General features: G+C 32.1%; 2 protein-coding genes across 2 annotated transcripts; both read left to right on the top strand.

The window, feature by feature from the left end:
- Window positions 1-7645: 7645 nt before the first annotated feature.
- LOC139488633 (structural maintenance of chromosomes protein 2-like) lies at window positions 7646-8545 on the top strand. The gene has a single exon (XM_071274427.1). It carries the CDS (start codon window positions 7646-7648, stop codon window positions 8543-8545), a length of 900 nt encoding a protein of 299 aa, XP_071130528.1.
- A 463-nt stretch (window positions 8546-9008) lies between these two features.
- LOC139493372 (uncharacterized) lies at window positions 9009-11597 on the top strand. Its single transcript, XM_071281743.1, has 3 exons — window positions 9009-9087; window positions 9784-10101; window positions 11003-11597. The coding sequence occupies exons 1-3, from the start codon at window positions 9022-9024 to the stop codon at window positions 11066-11068; spliced, it is 450 nt and encodes a 149-aa protein (XP_071137844.1). The 5' UTR covers window positions 9009-9021; the 3' UTR covers window positions 11069-11597.
- Window positions 11598-18927: the final 7330 nt, after the last annotated feature.

Genomic DNA, 18927 nt, shown 5'->3' with positions numbered 1-18927 from the left:
AATGTGTAGCATTAGATTTAGTTCCTTACATTTTTATACGCCCGTCAAAATGTTGACGGGACGTATTATGGTATACAAATGTCCGGTGTCCGTCCGTCTGTCTGTCTGTCCGGCGTAAACATGTCGCACCGTAACTTAAGAACGACTTATCCAAATTTCATGAAACTTAATATAGTTGTTTCTTATGATAGTCAAATGATCTGTTTACTTTTTAATGAAAATAAAATTAAAACGTTTTGAGTTACGGCACTTTGTAACTAAAACAGGGGTGTGTGGTGTTTTTTTCACATGTCGCACTGTATCTCAAAAACGATTTTTGATTATTGCTTAAAACTTTACACACTTCTTAGTTATATTAATCTTAAGATCTGTATACTTTTTAGTGATGATTCAAAATTTCATTTTTGAGTTATTGAGTATTTTATAAAAAAAGAGGAGGGTTTTTTTTTCTTACATGTCGCGCCGTATCTCCACAAATGGCTTAATGTTCTTGCTTTAAACTTGACACACTTCTTTGTTATATCAATCTTAAGATCTGCATACTTTTTGCTGACGACTCAAAATTTTATTTTTGAGTTATTGAGTATTTTGTAAAAAAGGGGGAGGTTTTTTTTTACATGTCGCGCCGTACCTCAAAAACAATTTATGATAATTGCTTTAAACTTTACACACTTCTTTGTTATATTATTCTAAAGATCTGTATACTTTTTGGTTTTGATTCAAAATTTTATTTTAGTGATATTTAGTTTTGTGTAAAAAAAAAAAAAAGAGGGGAGGGGGTTCACATGTCCCGCCGTATCTGAAAATTAATATATGGTTTTTGCTTAAAACTTTCTCGGAAACTATTTATGATTATTGCATGAAACTTCCACACCAGACGTCGGGCGTATCATGCGCTCATGGCGCAGCTGTTTATTTACTTTAATTTCATAAAAAAAAGCTATTTTCCAATGTAATAACAAAGAATGACAAATCAAAGAACTCAAATGTTGAATAATATTCAACTCATGACCGAACGGCACTGTCAAAGACTGACAATTAACTCATGCTCTAAGTAATAGGTTGGTCACTCGTTGAATATTTTACCTTATTTTTCTGGAAATTGTTTTCCGGCTATCGGTAGTAGATATCAAAATGTGTTTAGAAAAAACCTTCCAGTATCTTAAGAAAGTAAAATTTGTATATATGTTTAATTCATTATTTTTTTTGTAGAGAGAATTCGCAGCACTTCTGGAAAATTTGAGATGAAGCTGTCCGGTACACCAACACAGCTGTTAAGAAGAAAAAGGGACCGGGAAAAGAAGCAACTAAACAAAAGTCTGTCTTTGTTTGACAAAATAGCCAAATTTGCCAATGCAAATGACGATACATCCTATTTTGTTATGTTTAAAAAGGGACAGGAAGTTCATTTTTGTGGATCAAAACAGTATGTAGAAAAATTTGAAGACAATGAAGCCCTTAATGAATTCAGTGAGTCAATGATAGAATCAAGAGAGGAGCCTTTGCTGAGAAAAACAAATAAAGCTGCTGCCAAAAACAAATGGCTGTCAAAGCTCCTTCAAAAGGAAATGCAAACATGTCTTTCCTTCCGGGATTGAATGTGCAGTATCATCAAAAAGAGGTTTTGAAAGCAACCAAACCAAAAGGACAGGAATAATCTATTGCTATTAACAAGGACACAATTGTAAATTTAAAATTAAGAATTTTTGTAAGACAGAGAATGAAAAATCCTAATGATAGATGTAAAGAGATGGTAGAAAACAACATTGAAAATGAAATGCCCACTAAAAAGTGAAAAGGTAGGGGAAGGAGAAGGGCAAAATAAATTTAATTTTTCTAGCGAGTAGCTACTTTTTCAATTCTCCAACACAAAATGATTTAAGGTGGTACCCAACACTTTCACTAAAATTAATTTGGCTCGTTTAATTTTCATAAAATTTTGACAGAGTATTTTCTTTGACCTTTGAAGTTCTGAAAACCATACTTTAAATTGTGGTTTTATTCATCAAGAAACTTTATTTGATAGAAAGAAAAAAAAAGTTTGTTTTTTTGTAGAAATAATATACCTTTATTGTTCACACCCTTTTTTGTAATAGATAAGTGTCACAGATTTAAGAAATTAAGTAAAATATAGTCAGTAACATGAAAGAATCTTCAGTAACAGGATAAACGTAGGTAACAGGAAAGAACTTTATTTCAAAACAATTCCTTTGTTTGTAAAGTTAAAACAAAAATAACATCATTACACATTGGTCAAATTGAAACCAACAAACAGTCATTGCGAAACAAATATGTCATTTTTGAAATATCATCGTGTACTGGTTTGTCCCATCAATCAGTCTTGGAGGAGGTATGTTCATAACTACTGCATCCAAAGGATACCAACACAGGTCTTTTTTCCTCGGCCAAAAGTACAAACTGTTGTTTTCGTTAACTCTTTTCATACATTGAACATAGATTTCTTTTAAGGATTCATTTATTTTAAGGATTTTTCCAGGATAATCATCATCTTCATAGTTCACTTGAACAAATTGGCCAACTGTTAATTCTTTCTTAGCCACACCACTTTCATGATCAATATCACCATCTTTTCCCTGATTTAATGACTTTTTGTGTGCTGTTTTGGTTTGGCTACTCTCAAAGATGGTATCATTATTGATATAGATATTCTCGCTATCCTTTGTATAATGCCCCTGTTCTATGTTCGTTTCAGTTTTTATCTGGTTTCCATGAGAACTGGTATCCATATTCATTTGATTATGTTATATAATTGTATCGGTCTCGATAGTCATTTCACCAAGATTTATTTCAGCTTGATTGTGTTTTGTCCTTTCTACTTCTACATAGCTGGATTCATTCTCGGTCCAATAAGTGTTCTGTAAATCAAACAGCATGTCCACGATGTCATCGATTTTGGCTAGATTAGTGTCGTCATTGTCACACTCAACGACCACTGCTTCATGTCCACTAGAGTCCTTGTCAACCGGTAGAATTGGCAAAAAGTGATTAGGGACCCAATGAGTTTCTACCATATCTGACCCTGTGCTACTCCACATGATAAAGACGGAACTTGTTGCTATAGGTAAGGGTCTTGGTTGGACAAGTCTATGTAAGTCTTCACGTACATTTCGATTTCCTTATTTTCAGAACACTAGCCAGTCCAAAAATCTGCCACATTCCCATGTATTTTTTGGGTGTTGCAATGCTCATTATCTCTTGTTGATATATTCTTATTATCATTTGATCATCAAGATGGATTCCGGGAATGAAAGCTTCAGAATACATGGCAAATGACTTTCTCAGATCTTTAGATTTGCCCGATGAGGATAGAACTTCAAATTGCTTTCTATCCATATAATAGTCTTCATTCAAGACTAGTTCTATAATTATGCGTAATCTCATTTCAATAGCTTGACTGTCATCACAATAAACAAAGACACTTCCACAGCCTGGCAGACAGTCTCCATCTGCTCTTACAACAGTTGGGAATATGGCTCTTGTTGAAGGAATTCGTCTGGACATAACTCCATGGCAGTTTGATCAACAGTCGACTTACATTCGAGTATAGAACGTTCTTTTCCTTGTACATCTTTAATCTTGATTGCCATGCACTGATCTCTGAACTCGTTAAAGGTTTTACACTGTCGTAGTTTTTCTAAGATTTTAGAATAATGGTCATAGCTGCTTTCTTTTGCATGTGGTATACTAAATACTGTAAAGATTTCCATGTCATCTTCTATTTCTTCAAAAGGACATCCTGCAACTTTGTCTGTATCATTTTCTAGCTTGCCTGTACAACTACCTGTAACATTTGTCATGCCATTTTTTAGTTCTTCTTCAAGAATAGTATCATCAAACTGTTGATGCTTAGTTTTTAATATATCTAGATCTACATTTCTGACTGTTTGTTTCACATTAAATGTTCTTTCTTTAAATTCATGACCTTTACACAATGGTCCCTCATTAAAGCCACAGTTGCAGCTAACATCTCTAAATAAGACAGAAGACGAAGTTATAGTTTTGATTTGATGTATTTGCATGGTATTTGGTATGGCTTTTAGCTTCTGAAATCATTTATCATACTTGTGCGCCAATTGTTGGACTTCTTTAGGATCAGTTATATAAAGAGTGACATTTGTCCCTGTTTTGTCTAACGCTTCTTTAAATTTTGCTGCACATAATATATCCTCACCGCATCTTACTAGTGTGTCTGCTGTTCTTTTCAAGCTGCCCCCTACAGCAAGGGTTTTCTGTAAGTTACCAGAAAATCCCTATAATTTAGAATAATTTATACTTTTGCAAACAGTAAATTTTATAAAATGAATATTCAAAAGAGGTACATGATAAAACTGAAGTATTAACTAATTACAGGAAACAATTGAAATACATTTACATAACCAGACATTTGAAACACAAAAGTAGACACATCCGAATAAGTTTAAACCTCTACGCCAAGTGACGTCCTATTTGAAACTGAAAAATGACGAAAAAATGACGTCATTTGAATTTGTAAAACAGATCATCAAAAAATGAAAAATGACGTCACATAAGAATGAATAAGATAGAATTAGGATTGATTTAAGATTATATATTTGAACTAAATACTGATATTGCATTTAATAACAAAGCACATTTTAATACTTATTAATATCAAACTAAGGTAGCAATTAACTATATTATAAAACTATGTTCGGTTTGTTTTGAATCTAACTTCAAACGTAAAATATCGTACTGATTACGTTGAACGAAATCAAATCTGATAAATGAAGGCGGTGATTAATTTTCTTTACCATAACACATTAATATAATAGAAAAGACGTCAACACATTTGACAAAATCTGATGAGAATTACAAATATAACATTAAACATTTAAACTGAATACATGAATTTGGGATAGACAAGTACCGTACCACGTCTTATAGTAATGCGAGTTCACACTCGGCAAAACAGTCACAATCGGGAATAAGTCACGTTTGGTAATTAAAAGATTAGACGACATTATGACAAAACACAATCTACTATGTGGTAAAAATGTTCTTAGCTAGTTTGGTCAATGAAACATCGTATGGATCCACCAAATCGTGATGGTGTCCATAAAATTTACGGAGTGTCAATTTTAATCTGTCCTCCTCATAACTTTGTTGGAGCAGTTTCTGCGTAAGGAGCACACTCCTGTATATGAAGTCCGTATAGTGTGAACAAGCACGAGAATAACGTATCAATTGTGATATGTAAACACCATACGAAGGGGCAGAGGGTATGTTACTGCTGATAATTGGGAAGTTGAAATCGTCCCGTTTATCATAGATTTTCGTGTGAAGTCGTCCATCTACGTCAATATTGAGGAAAAGATCAAGGTATGAAGCAGTCCTTCTAGTATCAGTGGTATCCTTAATTTCAAGTTCACTTGGATATATGAGATGTAAGTATTGGCTGAAATATGGGTTATTCAATGATAGAAAATCATCAATATATCGGAAAGTAAAATTTAAGAATTTCGCAAGGTGCTTTTTCTTTTTGTCTTTTAGAAGGTTCTGAATGAACTCTGCTTCATACGAGTACAAGAACAAATCAGCCAGCAGGGGTGCACAATTAGTACCCATTGGAATACCGACTGTCTGTTGAAATATAAATCCTCCAAACTCAACAAATATATTGTCGATCAAAAAGTCCAGCATTTTGATAATATCATCTTCTGTATATTTTCTGGGAGATTCAGTGTGATTTTTCACAAAATATGAATTAGTGTAACCCAAAACAAGAAATTTGTAACTACGATTTCCATTTTTATAGAAAAAGCTCTTTTTTATGAGATGGTGTAGTCGATCTTTCAACTGAGCATGGGGAATAGTAGTGTATAGCGTAGACAAATCAAAAGTTTTTATGTTGCTGCAAAATTGCAAAGATTGTGATTGAAGGCTAAGCAGTAGAGTTGCGGTATATAAAGAATAACCATACATTGTCTCGAAATATCAATGTTATTTGTACTCGGCTCGAAACAGGTAGAAATGCTTGGTACAGCCTCTCTTTCTACCTGTTTCTAAGCCTTGTACAAATAACATTGATACTTCGAGACAATGTATGGTTATTCTATATTTATCAAGACAAATTACAGATCAAGTTGAAATTATGTTCTAGTCTAATGATTTTATGCAGATAATGGTCTTACTAATAGACTTAGAAATTTTACTCATCAATTTTCTGCACTTTATTTTTGTCATACTTGAACTTTTTGAAGATATTGATCTTATATTTTGTATATAGCTTTATCTTGACAAGTTATATGTTCACGATAAAATTTTGTTCCAGTGTGATAATTTTGTGCAGAGTTATGGTCCTAGGACTTAATAAGTTCACTCAAATAATTTGTTTTTCACAATTTTTTTTCATGCTGATATTGATGCTATTTTCAGTAAATGTTTTAATATTGAGAGTGAAACAAAGGTTTGTTGTTACAGATTTTTCTTCCAGTCTTATTGTTTTGTCCAGATCTCTAGTTCTTGTACTAAGAAAATTAACTTACATATTCAGTTTTTCATACTTGTTTTCGTCATGAAGATATTGACTTGATATTTGTTATATAGTTAACATCCTGACAAGTTAACATATCAAGATAGCATTTTGTATCAGTACATTGAATTCTTAACAGGTAAGGGGCTATGCATTGGCTTGCATTTAAGTGAGTCCAATGTTCAGCCGTGCTTTGAATAAAATAGAATTTTAACTTTTTCTATTAATACTGGAGTCTTATATACACATCCTAGCACCAACATTTGGTAGCTTAGTCATAGTTGATATTTTTATGTCTATTAAGGGCCATCTTGAACCTAATCCCTTATAATATTTTCCTCAGCTAATGTAAATTACAGTTTACTGATATTTAGTTGCAAGTTTTATATTAATGTATGCCATGCTTTGCATCTAATACAGCAATTTTAATGTTATAGTCAAAATTTGTACTATGAAACATTTTAACATTCATGTTGATTATATAGTGAGTTTTTTTTAGTGACTTTAACATAAATGTTATTTATATATATATATTTATTTATTGCAACCATACCATATTACCGCATCATGGGTAAATTATGACATTTGAGGCAAATATGAGGCAAACAATACATATTTATATGTTCATTTAAGTTACCACACTCGTGATACTGTCCTCATTTTTCTTCCAAACCCTGTCACATTTTATTGGATATTTGAGTAAAATGCTAATTTTAATTAATGATTTACTGTAGCTATGTTCTATTGAACTTTACCTGATTTTGGTTCATTTTTAACCTCCAAGTATTGCTTAAGTTAAATTTAAACAACAGTTATATTATACTATTATCTTTTGGTAAAGCAATGTTATCAAAGTTTGAAATATATCACACATAAGATATGTTAGAGTATCAATGTAATAAATAAAATGATTTAAATAAATAAACTAATTTCACCATGTTCACTAATTTTTCAAACAATGTCACCAATACAAACACATATATACGAGATCGAGGTTATGGCGGAATGTTGTTGTTTTAGTCAGGTTTAAAAAAATAAGTGAAAATTGTATCAAAAAGGTATCCCAAAAGAACTGTAATACTATATATTGTGAAATTATCAACCAATACACCATCCGCTTGAGATTAACGGGTAATGAAGTCACAAACAACACCACAAACTCCACATAGACGTCCAAGAGTATCTTCTTCGGGTTCAGAAACAGACACCCCCCTTCGCAAGAGACAAAATATTGAGAAACTTGAAAACATGGCAAATTTAACATTAAAAGAAGTAAATCTTACAGATCTGTATTCACTTATGTTAGATATGAAAACAGCCCAAGATGAAATGAAAAAAAACCAAGAACATTTTCAAATTACGGTGCAGACTCAAATAACCGCTTTGGAATCCAAAATAGACACTAAAATGGATTCGGTACATCGCCACATCGAGAAGGAAATAAATGAGGTGAAACTGGAAATGATGCAAGAGAAAGAAAAACACGATGAACAAATGAGAAATCTACAAAGCCAAGTAAGTCGAGCAGAAACCGAGGTGAAAAAAATCCCGAAAAAAAGTTCCGATGAATACAAGTTGATATTTAAGAATATAAAACAAGAAGATATCAGTGACATAGAGGATCTAGATAGTGTGAAATTATTTATTGATAATATCATCAAAGAAATTGAAGTTGACACTGAATCAATAAATATAGAAATATTAAACAGAAACGCCTACTCCGATAATTCCAAATCGAATGGACCCCAAAGAAGGGCAAGGTCAGTAATCTCTGTTTACTTTCCAAACGATGAAGATAGAAAACAGGTGTTGAAGAATAAGAGGAAATTGAAGAATATAGAGAAACTTTCCCATATATATATAGAGGTAGATAAAACTAGATATGAACGTCAAACAGAGGCAAACTTAAGAAAGATCATTAAAACTGTTCCAACACTTAGAATGAGAGGCGGAAAAATCATCAACGTACCTAATGAAAACAATGAACATATATTTGAACATGGCCCCGATCCAAACGAAACTAAAGCATCATAGCAATCACAACCCACCCCTGATCAATCAATATTAACTTTTAGTATATGGAATTTAAATGGTTGGTACAATAACAAAACTGAAAGTAAACAATTGCGAAAAGAGATAATAGAAGGTATTAATGGAGATGTTTTTGGAATTTGTGAAACACATTTAAAAGATGATGATGAAATTTATATACCGGGATATACATGGTTTGGTCACAATAGGAGTACTTTGTGTAACAGAGCAGTCAGAGGGTCAGGGGGCGTGGGCGTATTGATACGAAATGAGCTATTAAAGGAATACAATGTGATAGTATTGGATAGAAGCTTCGAGGGAATTATATGGCTTAAACTTGGGGCAAAAAATGATAACTCTTATTACATAAACTTGTGCGTTGCATATCTTACACCAGAAAGGTCAAGTAGAGGTAATTTGGCTCAAGAATTTTACGATATGCTTCTTTCACAGGTTTACAATACTTTGATGAGAACCCGATGTTGATTATGGGAGACCTGAATGGCAGAATTGGAGATAAACAGGATTTCAATGAACTTATAGATGTAGGTGATATACAGAAAAGATTAAGTATAGACAATGTTAGTAATAAATTTGGTGATTACTTACTTGATTTTTTGTCAGACTCTAAAACTTGTATTTTAAATGGGAGATTCAAGCAAAACAAAGATAACTTCACTTGTGTAGCACCTCGTGGCAAGTCAGTGGTAGACTATATAATTGTTCCGCACACACAATTTAAACAAATTCAAGATTTTGAAACCACTTTAGTAACAGACTGTATCAAAAATTACAATTTAAATGTGGGAACAGCAACAATACCAGACCATTCAATACTTAGTTGCAAGTTAAAAATATCAAGATATGAAACAATACAAATTGATAAAAATAAAAACACTATTTCAAGAGAGAAACCAACCAATAATGTTGACTTACAAAATAGAAGATACTTAACAAATGTTATTCCAATAGACATGTTTTCAAACCAACGCACAGCTCATGCTATTGAAAAAGTTATTGATAGACTACAAAATTCTCATGTCATTCAAACTGAAATTGATGAAGTATACTCCGAATTTGTTGATTTAGTGCAAAGTGAGATGAATGAAAAAGTAAACTATAAAGTAACTAGTAAAAAATCTAGCAGGAAAAATGGTCGTCGAAAACAAAAACATTGGTGGAACAATGAACTTTCTGATCTTTGGCAACAGGTGAAAAATAATGAAAACTTGTATTTACAGTGTAAAGGCACCAAATGCAAACAAGAACAGAACAGTCTTAGGAAAAAATTTAAAGAGAGCCGAAAAGACTTTGATAAAAAAGCACGTCAAGCCGAACGACAGTACAATGCTAAACAAAGAGACAAAATAACCAGCTTAAAAACAAATGATCCAAAAACTTTTTGGGATGAAATCAATAAACTAGGACCTACTACTACCAAACAGGAAATAGACTGTGTAAACTTAGAAAATGGTAGTGTTTCATATAACCCAGATGACATCTTGAAAAAATGGAAGGAGGACTTTTCAGGGTTATTTAATGATACAGAATCAAATCAGGTTAGTGATGAATTTCTAGAAAGCACACGTAAACTAATACAGGAATGGGAAGAACAAATGGACAGTTTAAAACCAGAATCAAACAATATACAAAGTGAGCAAACACGAAATGAGAGTGAACTTATACTGAATTCTGATATAACTCTTAAGGAAGTCACAGATGCATTAAAAGATGCAAAGACAAATAAAGCAACGGGTATAGAAAACATACCAAATGAAGTTTTAAAATGTGAAAAGTTGCACAAATTATTATTGAAACTATTCCAGTTGTGCTTTGATCGAAACATTTTGCCAACTAAATGGGATTACAGTATTATCCATCCTATACTTAAAAAAGGAAAAGACTATAGAGTGCCCCTTAATCATAGGTCAATTAGTTTAATGTCAACAGTAGCAAAACTCTTTAACTCTATTCTTAGTAAAAGGATAACAGAATATCTAGACTCAAACGAGTTACTCTGCGAGGAACAAAACGGCTTCCGAAAGCTAAGATCATGCATAGATCATATATATACTTTATATTCAATCTTACGAAGAAGAAAAGATGAAAAGTTGTCAACATTTCTATGTTTCATAGATTTTGCTAAGGCATTTGACTCTGTGAACCATGAGCTACTTTTTGCAAAGATCTTGAGCATTGGTATAACTGGAAAAATATACAAAGTCATAAAAACAATGTATAAAAACCTTCACAGTTGTGTAAAAGTTGAAAATATGGCTACTGATTGGTTTGCAGTGGAAAGAGGAGTAAGGCAAGGGGACAACTTAGCACCCGTATTGTTTGCTATCTTTATCAATGACTTGGCACTTGACATTAATAATTTAAACTTGGGAATACAAATGTGTGATAACTCAAAATTAAGTGTGCTCATGTATGCTGATGATATTATTATACTTTCAGAAACAGAAAATGATATGCAGAATATGCTTGATACCTTGCACAGCTGGTCTGAAAAGTGGCAGTTGAAAATGAACATAGACAAAACAAAAATAATGCACTGTCGCAAAGCAAGTATGAAACCAACAGACAAAACGTTCAATATAGGCCATCAAACAATTGATTTGTGTAAGTCCTACAAGTATCTTGGATTTGAAATATGTGAAACAGTTGAATTTACTAAAGGAGTTAAGCTACTACATGAAGCTGGCGGTAGAGCTCTTGGTGCTATGATTTCAAAACATTTCAGTATAAAAGGACTAAGTTTTCCAGTTTACGAAAAACTATATTATAATACAGTTGTCCCGGTGGCAGATTATGCCTCAGAAATTTGGGGGTTCAAAAAATATGACTTTGCTGATAAACTGCAATCTAGAGCTGCAAGGACATTTCTAGGCGTTGGTAAAAGAGCACCCATTCCATATTTAACAGGAGAAACATGCTGGATGGAAGTTCAACTCAGACACCATTTGAACATGATCAGACTATGGGCAAGAATAATTAACATGTCAAGCAATAGACTACCCAAGATTGCCTATCTAAGTGAAAAAGAAAAGAACAGGAGAAATAGTTGGGCTTTAGAAATTGAAACAATATTGGGAAAATGTGATCTTCTAAACCACTACAACATGAGTAGTTTACTCGGTATGAGTAACAAAAACTTTCTTGGTCTAGTTAAACATAGATTAACAACTATAGCAGCAGAAAACTGGAAAGCGGAATGTGCAGGAATGCCTAAATTAAGAACATATGTAAAAATAAAATCTGATTATTGCCAAGAACCAACACTTCTGAAAACATTATCAACAAAAAAACGTGCTGTGCTTTCAAAACTGAGAAGTGGAACTTTTCCTATAGAAATTGAGAAAGGAAGATATAGGCAAATACCAGTAGAAAGAAGGATTTGCAAACTTTGTACCAAACAAGCAATAGAAGATGAGATTCATTTTGTAATTAAATGTCCAGCGTATGACCAAGAAATACAAACTATGTTTAACATTGCCAATCAGAAACTTACCATTGACTTACAAGAACTAAGTGACGAAGAACAATTTAAAACCCTCTTGACATCGCCAGAATCAATATGTGCAGTTGCAAACTACCTAACAGTTTCCTTGGATGTTAGATCAGCAAAATATTAACAATATTAACTTACCTACTGCTACAGTTATTTTTTTACTATCAATAGACTGTTGGTATGAACCTTTATTTCAATTATAGATATATGTACTTCACACATTATATCTCTATTTATTTTTTTTTATAAAATATGCTTTATCACTATACTATATTTTCTATATTTATTTTATTTTTTGAAGAATAAAACCCTTTACAACTTTACATGATCATGATGATATATATTTATTCGAAAAGAAACAATAATTTTTAACAGACATAAATTCATATTACATTAATAAGATTCTTTTCCAAGTTGAAATGTTTACTAGATGAGATAAATAAATACTTGAAAACCATCATTTTGCTTTTTTAAAATATACATGTTTTGAGCTTGTAACTAAATAGAAAACTCAACTAGCATAGTTAGAAGGATAGCTTCAGAAACATATGTATGTGTGTGCTCAGATAGAATGTAATACTACTATCCGTAAAATAATTCATTATTTTATCACTTGTATGATTTTTTTTAATATTATTAGAATTTACTATTTTGCTTTTTGTCTAAACAATAGTACTTGGGACAGGGGAGATAATTAGTGTTGATTGTCTCCCCTACACATGGACAAAAACTCACTTAAGTAAATTTCATTATTATATTTAGAACAGGAAAAGTATATCTTGAAGAATAATAACTTGCTCATGCACCTAAAAGAGAAGCATATAAGGACTCAAGTATATAAATAGTGTGTTGCACAGTGTATATAACCAAAAGAAATTTTGAAAAACATAGCAATTAATATTTATTTTTACAATATACAATGTGTTTGTTGTGCAAACATTAAAGGTAGTGAAATAGGCATAATGATGACATCTATTAATTTATAATATACGAGCTTAGTAGAAATGCCCTGCTATATTTATATCTTTTCTATATTAAGTATCATATTACTTGGAAATATTGTAAACAGCATTTATAAGAAAAGTATTACTGTATTTATATAATATAAGTTGATTGGCATATGATATCTATACCTTTTGTATTTCGATATTTCCTGGGCTATTTTCTATATCACTAATTTGATTTTAAACATTATACACAGATGATGACAGAAAAATGCAACATAACAATAAAAAAAAAAAAGACAATATACATATATCAAAATAACATTTCTCTGTGGCTAAGGGAAGCAACTCATATTGATATGTTACATACACTTTCATATGAAAAACAAAACATCCACTTTTTATCCTTTCATTTATGATATATTCGGAAATTGATTTGATATTGATATTCGAAACAATTTGTGCAAACAGCAGCTAGTACTGAACACATACAGAAAAATGTTATGCATACTTTAATTGAATTCATCATCTAAATTATTTTTGCTCTTGATTTTAAGGGAAGCAATTCCAGCTTAAAATGTTTTCAAATTATACATATTTATATTACAGATCTATTTTAAATGAGAATTTCACAATTAACATATTAAAACCACCACTTAAGCAATGATGTAAAGAACAAACACAAAAAAAAAAAAAGACAGAAATATTTTTATAAAAACTTAAAACAACCTCAGATCTCAGAATGAATAATCGAGTTAATATATATTCTTTGTATGTTTATAATCTTGTATGAATATTGTTAGTGCTTCATAAGCCTCTAAAGGCTGGCTGATATGGTATACTATTGCTAATGTATTGAAATGTAATTGTAATTTCATGTATATTGTATCAGGTTGCACTTTAAATAAAATAAAATCTAAAATCTATATATTTTTTGCCTAATCTTTACATGAAGAGAGCTCTAGTCATACTATTCTATTTTTGAATGACAGCAACAAAAGGTGCTTGTGCTGTTGCTAGATATCTGTGTGGATAAAATGCACTTCTGACGTATAAAAATTTTCAACTTGTTGCCTTTTGTAGGCTGTTGTTCGTGTGTTTCTTTGTCAATTTTATTCTCCAATTTATTTATATTGTAGTCCTGTGGTGTTGAGTTGTCCTTTTAATGTTATATTTCACATGGCTATAAAAGGGGAGGTTTGGCATGCCACAAAACCAGGTTCAACCCGCCATTTTTTTCTTTAAAAATGTCCTGTACCAAGTCAGGAATATGGCCATTGTTATATTACAGTTCGTTTCTGTTTGTGTTACATTTTAACGTTGCGTCGTTTGTTTTCTCTTAATTTTGAGTGTAAATTCACATTGCGATAAGACGTGTCACGGTACTTGTCTATCCCAAATTCATGTATTTGGTTTTGATGTTATATTTGTTTTTCTCGTGGGATTTTGTCTGATGCTTGGTCCGTTTCTGTGTGTGTTATATTGCAGTGTTGTGTCGTTGTTCTCCTCTTATATTTAATGCGTTTCCCTCAGTTTTAGTTTGTTACCCCCTTTTTGTTTTTTGTCCATGGATTTATGAGTTTGAACAGCGGTATACTACTGTTGTCTTTATTTCTAGTAAAAGAAGCTTTTTATTGACTCTGATTATAGTATTATTGTGTTGTTGAAAAAGATTTAATTATGTTACATGTTATTGCCTATTAATTGTTTTAATTACTTAATTAAATATTAATATAAGCGTATTTAACATAAACTTTTATTGTTATTCAATGGCATATGCAGTCATCTGGAATGTGGTCCTTAAGAAATCCTGCTACTTGAACAATTTCTTGCATGAAAGTTGAAGGTTCATACTCAAGCACATAGACACAGTGCAGTTTTATTCCACCTCCTTGAATAGGTCCTTCATTATGATGTGTTCCAGTGTATAGACATAATGCTTTTATAAGTTGTTTAGAGACTTTTTTGAATCCTAAAGATATAGTATTACATATATATCTTGGTTACTGTTCTCCTCTTTAACTAAAACAGCTAGGCTATCATATCTGTTTTCTGGCTCTGGCACACACAGCATCACATATTCTTCTTCGCCTAATTCGATTGGCATTGTGTGAAAATGATGGTATCTAAAACATGAAAAAAGATAAATTTACTGATATATTATATTAACCAGTTCATTCATATAGATATACAAAAAAAAAACACTTGATAAGTGAAAATAAGGAACAAAGCAACTGAACAGTATTCACAGTCTTTATTTAATCATTTAATAACGAAGACTAAAAAAATACTAGTGATGCAAAAGCAACAGAAGACTTTTAGTGAATCAATGCTTATATCATAAAAATGTTTGAACCATTTTTTACCACTGCTCTAGTAACAGAGTGACTCATATGTTGTCAATTCTCTAGTTTCTTAAGAAAGATGAAAAATGATTAATAATCAACACTCACCCGTTAATGGTAGAAAAAAAAACATTATGATCCTGTTTTCATCCACGTCCCATCGTCTTTGTTGTCTCAGACGGTGTATTTTAGTCGGCCAGTTTTGAAGAGTATGGGGATCCAGAATTCCCAAAAAGTTGTGCCAAAATACTGCTAAGGTAATTTATGCCTGGGATAAGAAAATCCTTAGTTTTTTGAAAAATTCAAACTTTTATAAACATGAAATTTATAAAAATGACCACATTATTGATATTTATGTCAACACCGAAGTGTTGACTACTGGGCTGGTGATACCCTCGGGGACGAAACGTCCACCAGCAGTGGCATCTACCCAGTGGTGTAAATAGTTATCAAAGGTACCAGGATTATGATTTAGTCCGCCAGATGCGCGTTTCGTCTACATAAGACTCATCAGTGACGCTCATATCAAAATATTTATAAAGCCAAATAAGTACAAAGTTGAAGAGCATTGAGGATCCAAAATTCCAGTTATATCAATCCTGCCTGACACTGTTTCAGCCAGTGTTGATTAAGGTATATTATACATGTCAGATTCTTTTCTTATGGACATGTTATTATCTCGTATTTCAACAAGGGCATCCCGCATTGCATCTTTGGTCCAAAAGTTTCCCCCTACTTCTCGGTTTTACTGCAAAAAAAAAAGTAGCTAAACATATTTCAGACTTAATATATTTTAATTTTGAATGCAATCATGATTTAAAATATTCTAACATGAAGGTAGACCATTTAAAAAAAAATATTTGTATACAGAATGTCCTACAAGTAAATTTTAAAAATGTTCTACATTGCATTCTTTACAAAGAAACCCAACGTTCATTTTTTGTCGAGATCCAATACGGTATGTATATGCCTCCGCTGCAGAGTCCCCTTTTCTAAGGTGTGCCCGTGTTTTCTTACAGTTCTATACTACTACGGCATTGCAGTCTTTTGGTTGGTAGTTTTATGGGTACCATATCAAATAGAGCCTATTTGTAACTCCCCTGGCCCCCAGTGTTTTATTCCAACTGACCTTACCAAAGATATAACTTTTTGCATCTACTAAACAAAATTTCACAAATAAAATTAAGTTCATTAAATTTATCACGAAAACTTAATCAAATAAATTAAGTCGGGATAGAGAATAATTAGAAAAAAGAGTAGAATAGGGTAAAAAAAAAAGGGTCTGGATGGGGTTAACGAAATAGCGGAAAAATAGGAAAATTTACAGAATAAAGGGCTAAAAAATAAAGAATAGAGAAAAATGGACCTAATGGGAACAAACTGTGCGCCTCTTCTTGTTTTCATATGAATCGGAGTTCCTCCAGACACTTGTCAAAAACAAGAGGATCAAAGAAGCCAGATTATTTAATTTCACTTTCAGATATATTGATGATGTTCTTTCCACAAACAATCCGAACTTTTCTGATTGGGTTCCATTAATATATCCCCCAGAACTAGAGATTAAAGAAACAACAGACACGGCTTCCTCCGCCTCATTTTTAGACTTATATCTCGAATTTGACTTACACAGTCATCTCAGTACCAGAATCTACGACAAACGAGACGATTTTAATTTTGAAAATATAAATTTCCCCCACCTTAGTAGCAATATACCAACTTCACCTGCATATGGGATATATATTTCCCAACTTATTCGATATTCAAGAGCTGCTCCTACTCCGACTTTGTAAAACGTCATCAGTGTCCGAGTAGAAAGTTGATGAACCAGGGTTATGTCAAAAAACGTCTCGTCCTTTTTCTAAAAAAGTTCATCGGAAGGTACCAAGACCTTGTTGATAAATATTCCGTATCAACTTCTCAAATAATACACGATAGTCTTGATGTATAGATTCTGCGTACTGATGTTGTTTATCATCTTAACGTATTTTATAGTTCTTTCATTTGTCTTTGTTCTATTATTAATATTACTTTTACTGTTGAATGGTTTTATGTGATATTCGTTTGACGTGGCTCGGTACTTATACATCTCGTCAATGTGTTTGTACTGGCTTTCGTTTTTTGGTGGTATGTTTTGTATTTGTTTTGTTCTTATAACGTGACTCTGTACTTTAAAAGATCCCGTCAGTATGATATTGTTCTATTATATGTCATTATGATATATTTCTATTATGAATTACTATATACGTTGAACCTCAAATTTCAAACGTCAAAATCATTCAATCACGTAGTGGAATTAACTATTTGTGGATTATTTTAAATTCTATATATAACTTTTGGACTAGTTTAAATCTCGGTCTATTTCTAAAATTTATTCTTACATACTTTTGATTTTTTAACCCTGTATGCTAACATTGCCTATGTAACGTAAGGGTACCCAAATTGCACCGAGTACCCAAATTGCACCTATTTAGAAAAAATAGCAACAGAAATCCTACAAGATTTCCTAGAGACTAATCACTTTGTATTTTTATGATTTGATACTATGCACGTCTTTTAACATAGGTAAACATATTTAGATATACACAAAACGTTCACAGTGTTTATCAACAGATGGACTGTTTACTGAAAAAGCAAAATGTACGAAAACGTCATCATGCGACGTCATCAAAGCGTCATCTTCTTAAAATATATTATAAGTATCCATTTCGTAAAATATGAAGAGTAAGCATGGACTAATATCCACTTGTTCAAAATATTTGAAGAAATTAAACAAAAGCTCGGTTATTAGACTTTTGACGATGTGAATTTAAGCATGGATGCAATTTGGGTACTCCTCATTACAGAATCATAGATAGTTTGGAGGTTGATTCAAACCCATTTTTTTATGACTCAATATGGATTCAAAATTAAATTGGTGTACCTATACAATAAAGAAGGATAGGGCTACAAAATAAACACAGTATGGACATTTTTTTCTTGATCATAAAAAAACGTAGGTGAAAAAACTGTCAAAATAGGTGCAATTTGGGTACCGTCACGTTAAAATTTTAAAATCGTTTGTATGCACATTGAACGACAAATTTATGTGACGTATAAAATGTTCTGACGACACCCAAATCAATGAATGTGTTCGTAAATAGTAGATGTTTTTGTGTTCTGTTAAATTGTTCCTTTGAAATTGTTATACGATGATGACTGATGTACCCACATTTTGACTATTTTATTTATTGTAAAATTGAGAATGGAAATGGGGAATGTGTCAAAGAGACAACAACCCGACCATAGAAAAAACAACAGCAGAAGGTCACTAACAGGTCTTCAATGTAGCGAGACATTCCCGCACCCGGAGGCGTCCTTCAGTTGGCCCCTAAACAAATATATACTAGTTCAGTGATAATGAACGCCATACTAATTTCCGAATTGTACACAAGAAACTAAAATTAAAAAAATACAAGACTAACAAAGGCCAGAGGTTCCTGACTTGGGACAGGCGCAAAAATGCGGCGGGGTTAAACATGTTTATGAGATCTCAACCCTATGGAACGCCATGACTGCCTTATGTTAATAATCAGCATTATACGC

This window comes from Mytilus edulis, chromosome 1, assembly GCF_963676685.1.
Source record: "Mytilus edulis chromosome 1, xbMytEdul2.2, whole genome shotgun sequence".
Lineage (NCBI taxonomy): Eukaryota > Metazoa > Mollusca > Bivalvia > Mytilida > Mytilidae > Mytilus > Mytilus edulis.
The sequence above is the reverse complement of the archived record's forward strand: the minus strand, read 5'-3'. Positions and strand labels throughout refer to the sequence as shown.

Bases quoted from the DNA above. Each gene is read 5' to 3' on its own strand.
- LOC139488633 (XM_071274427.1), top strand. From the start codon at position 7,646: ATGAAGTCACAAACAACACCACAAACTCCACATAGACGTCCAAGAGTA.
- LOC139493372 (XM_071281743.1), top strand. From the start codon at position 9,022: ATGTTGATTATGGGAGACCTGAATGGCAGAATTGGAGATAAACAGGAT. The intron at 9,088-9,783 runs GTAGGTGATATA...TTGTATTTACAG, and splicing joins ATTTCAATGAACTTATAGAT to TGTAAAGGCACCAAATGCAA. The intron at 10,102-11,002 runs GTTAGTGATGAA...TTATACTTTCAG, and splicing joins ATGATACAGAATCAAATCAG to AAACAGAAAATGATATGCAG.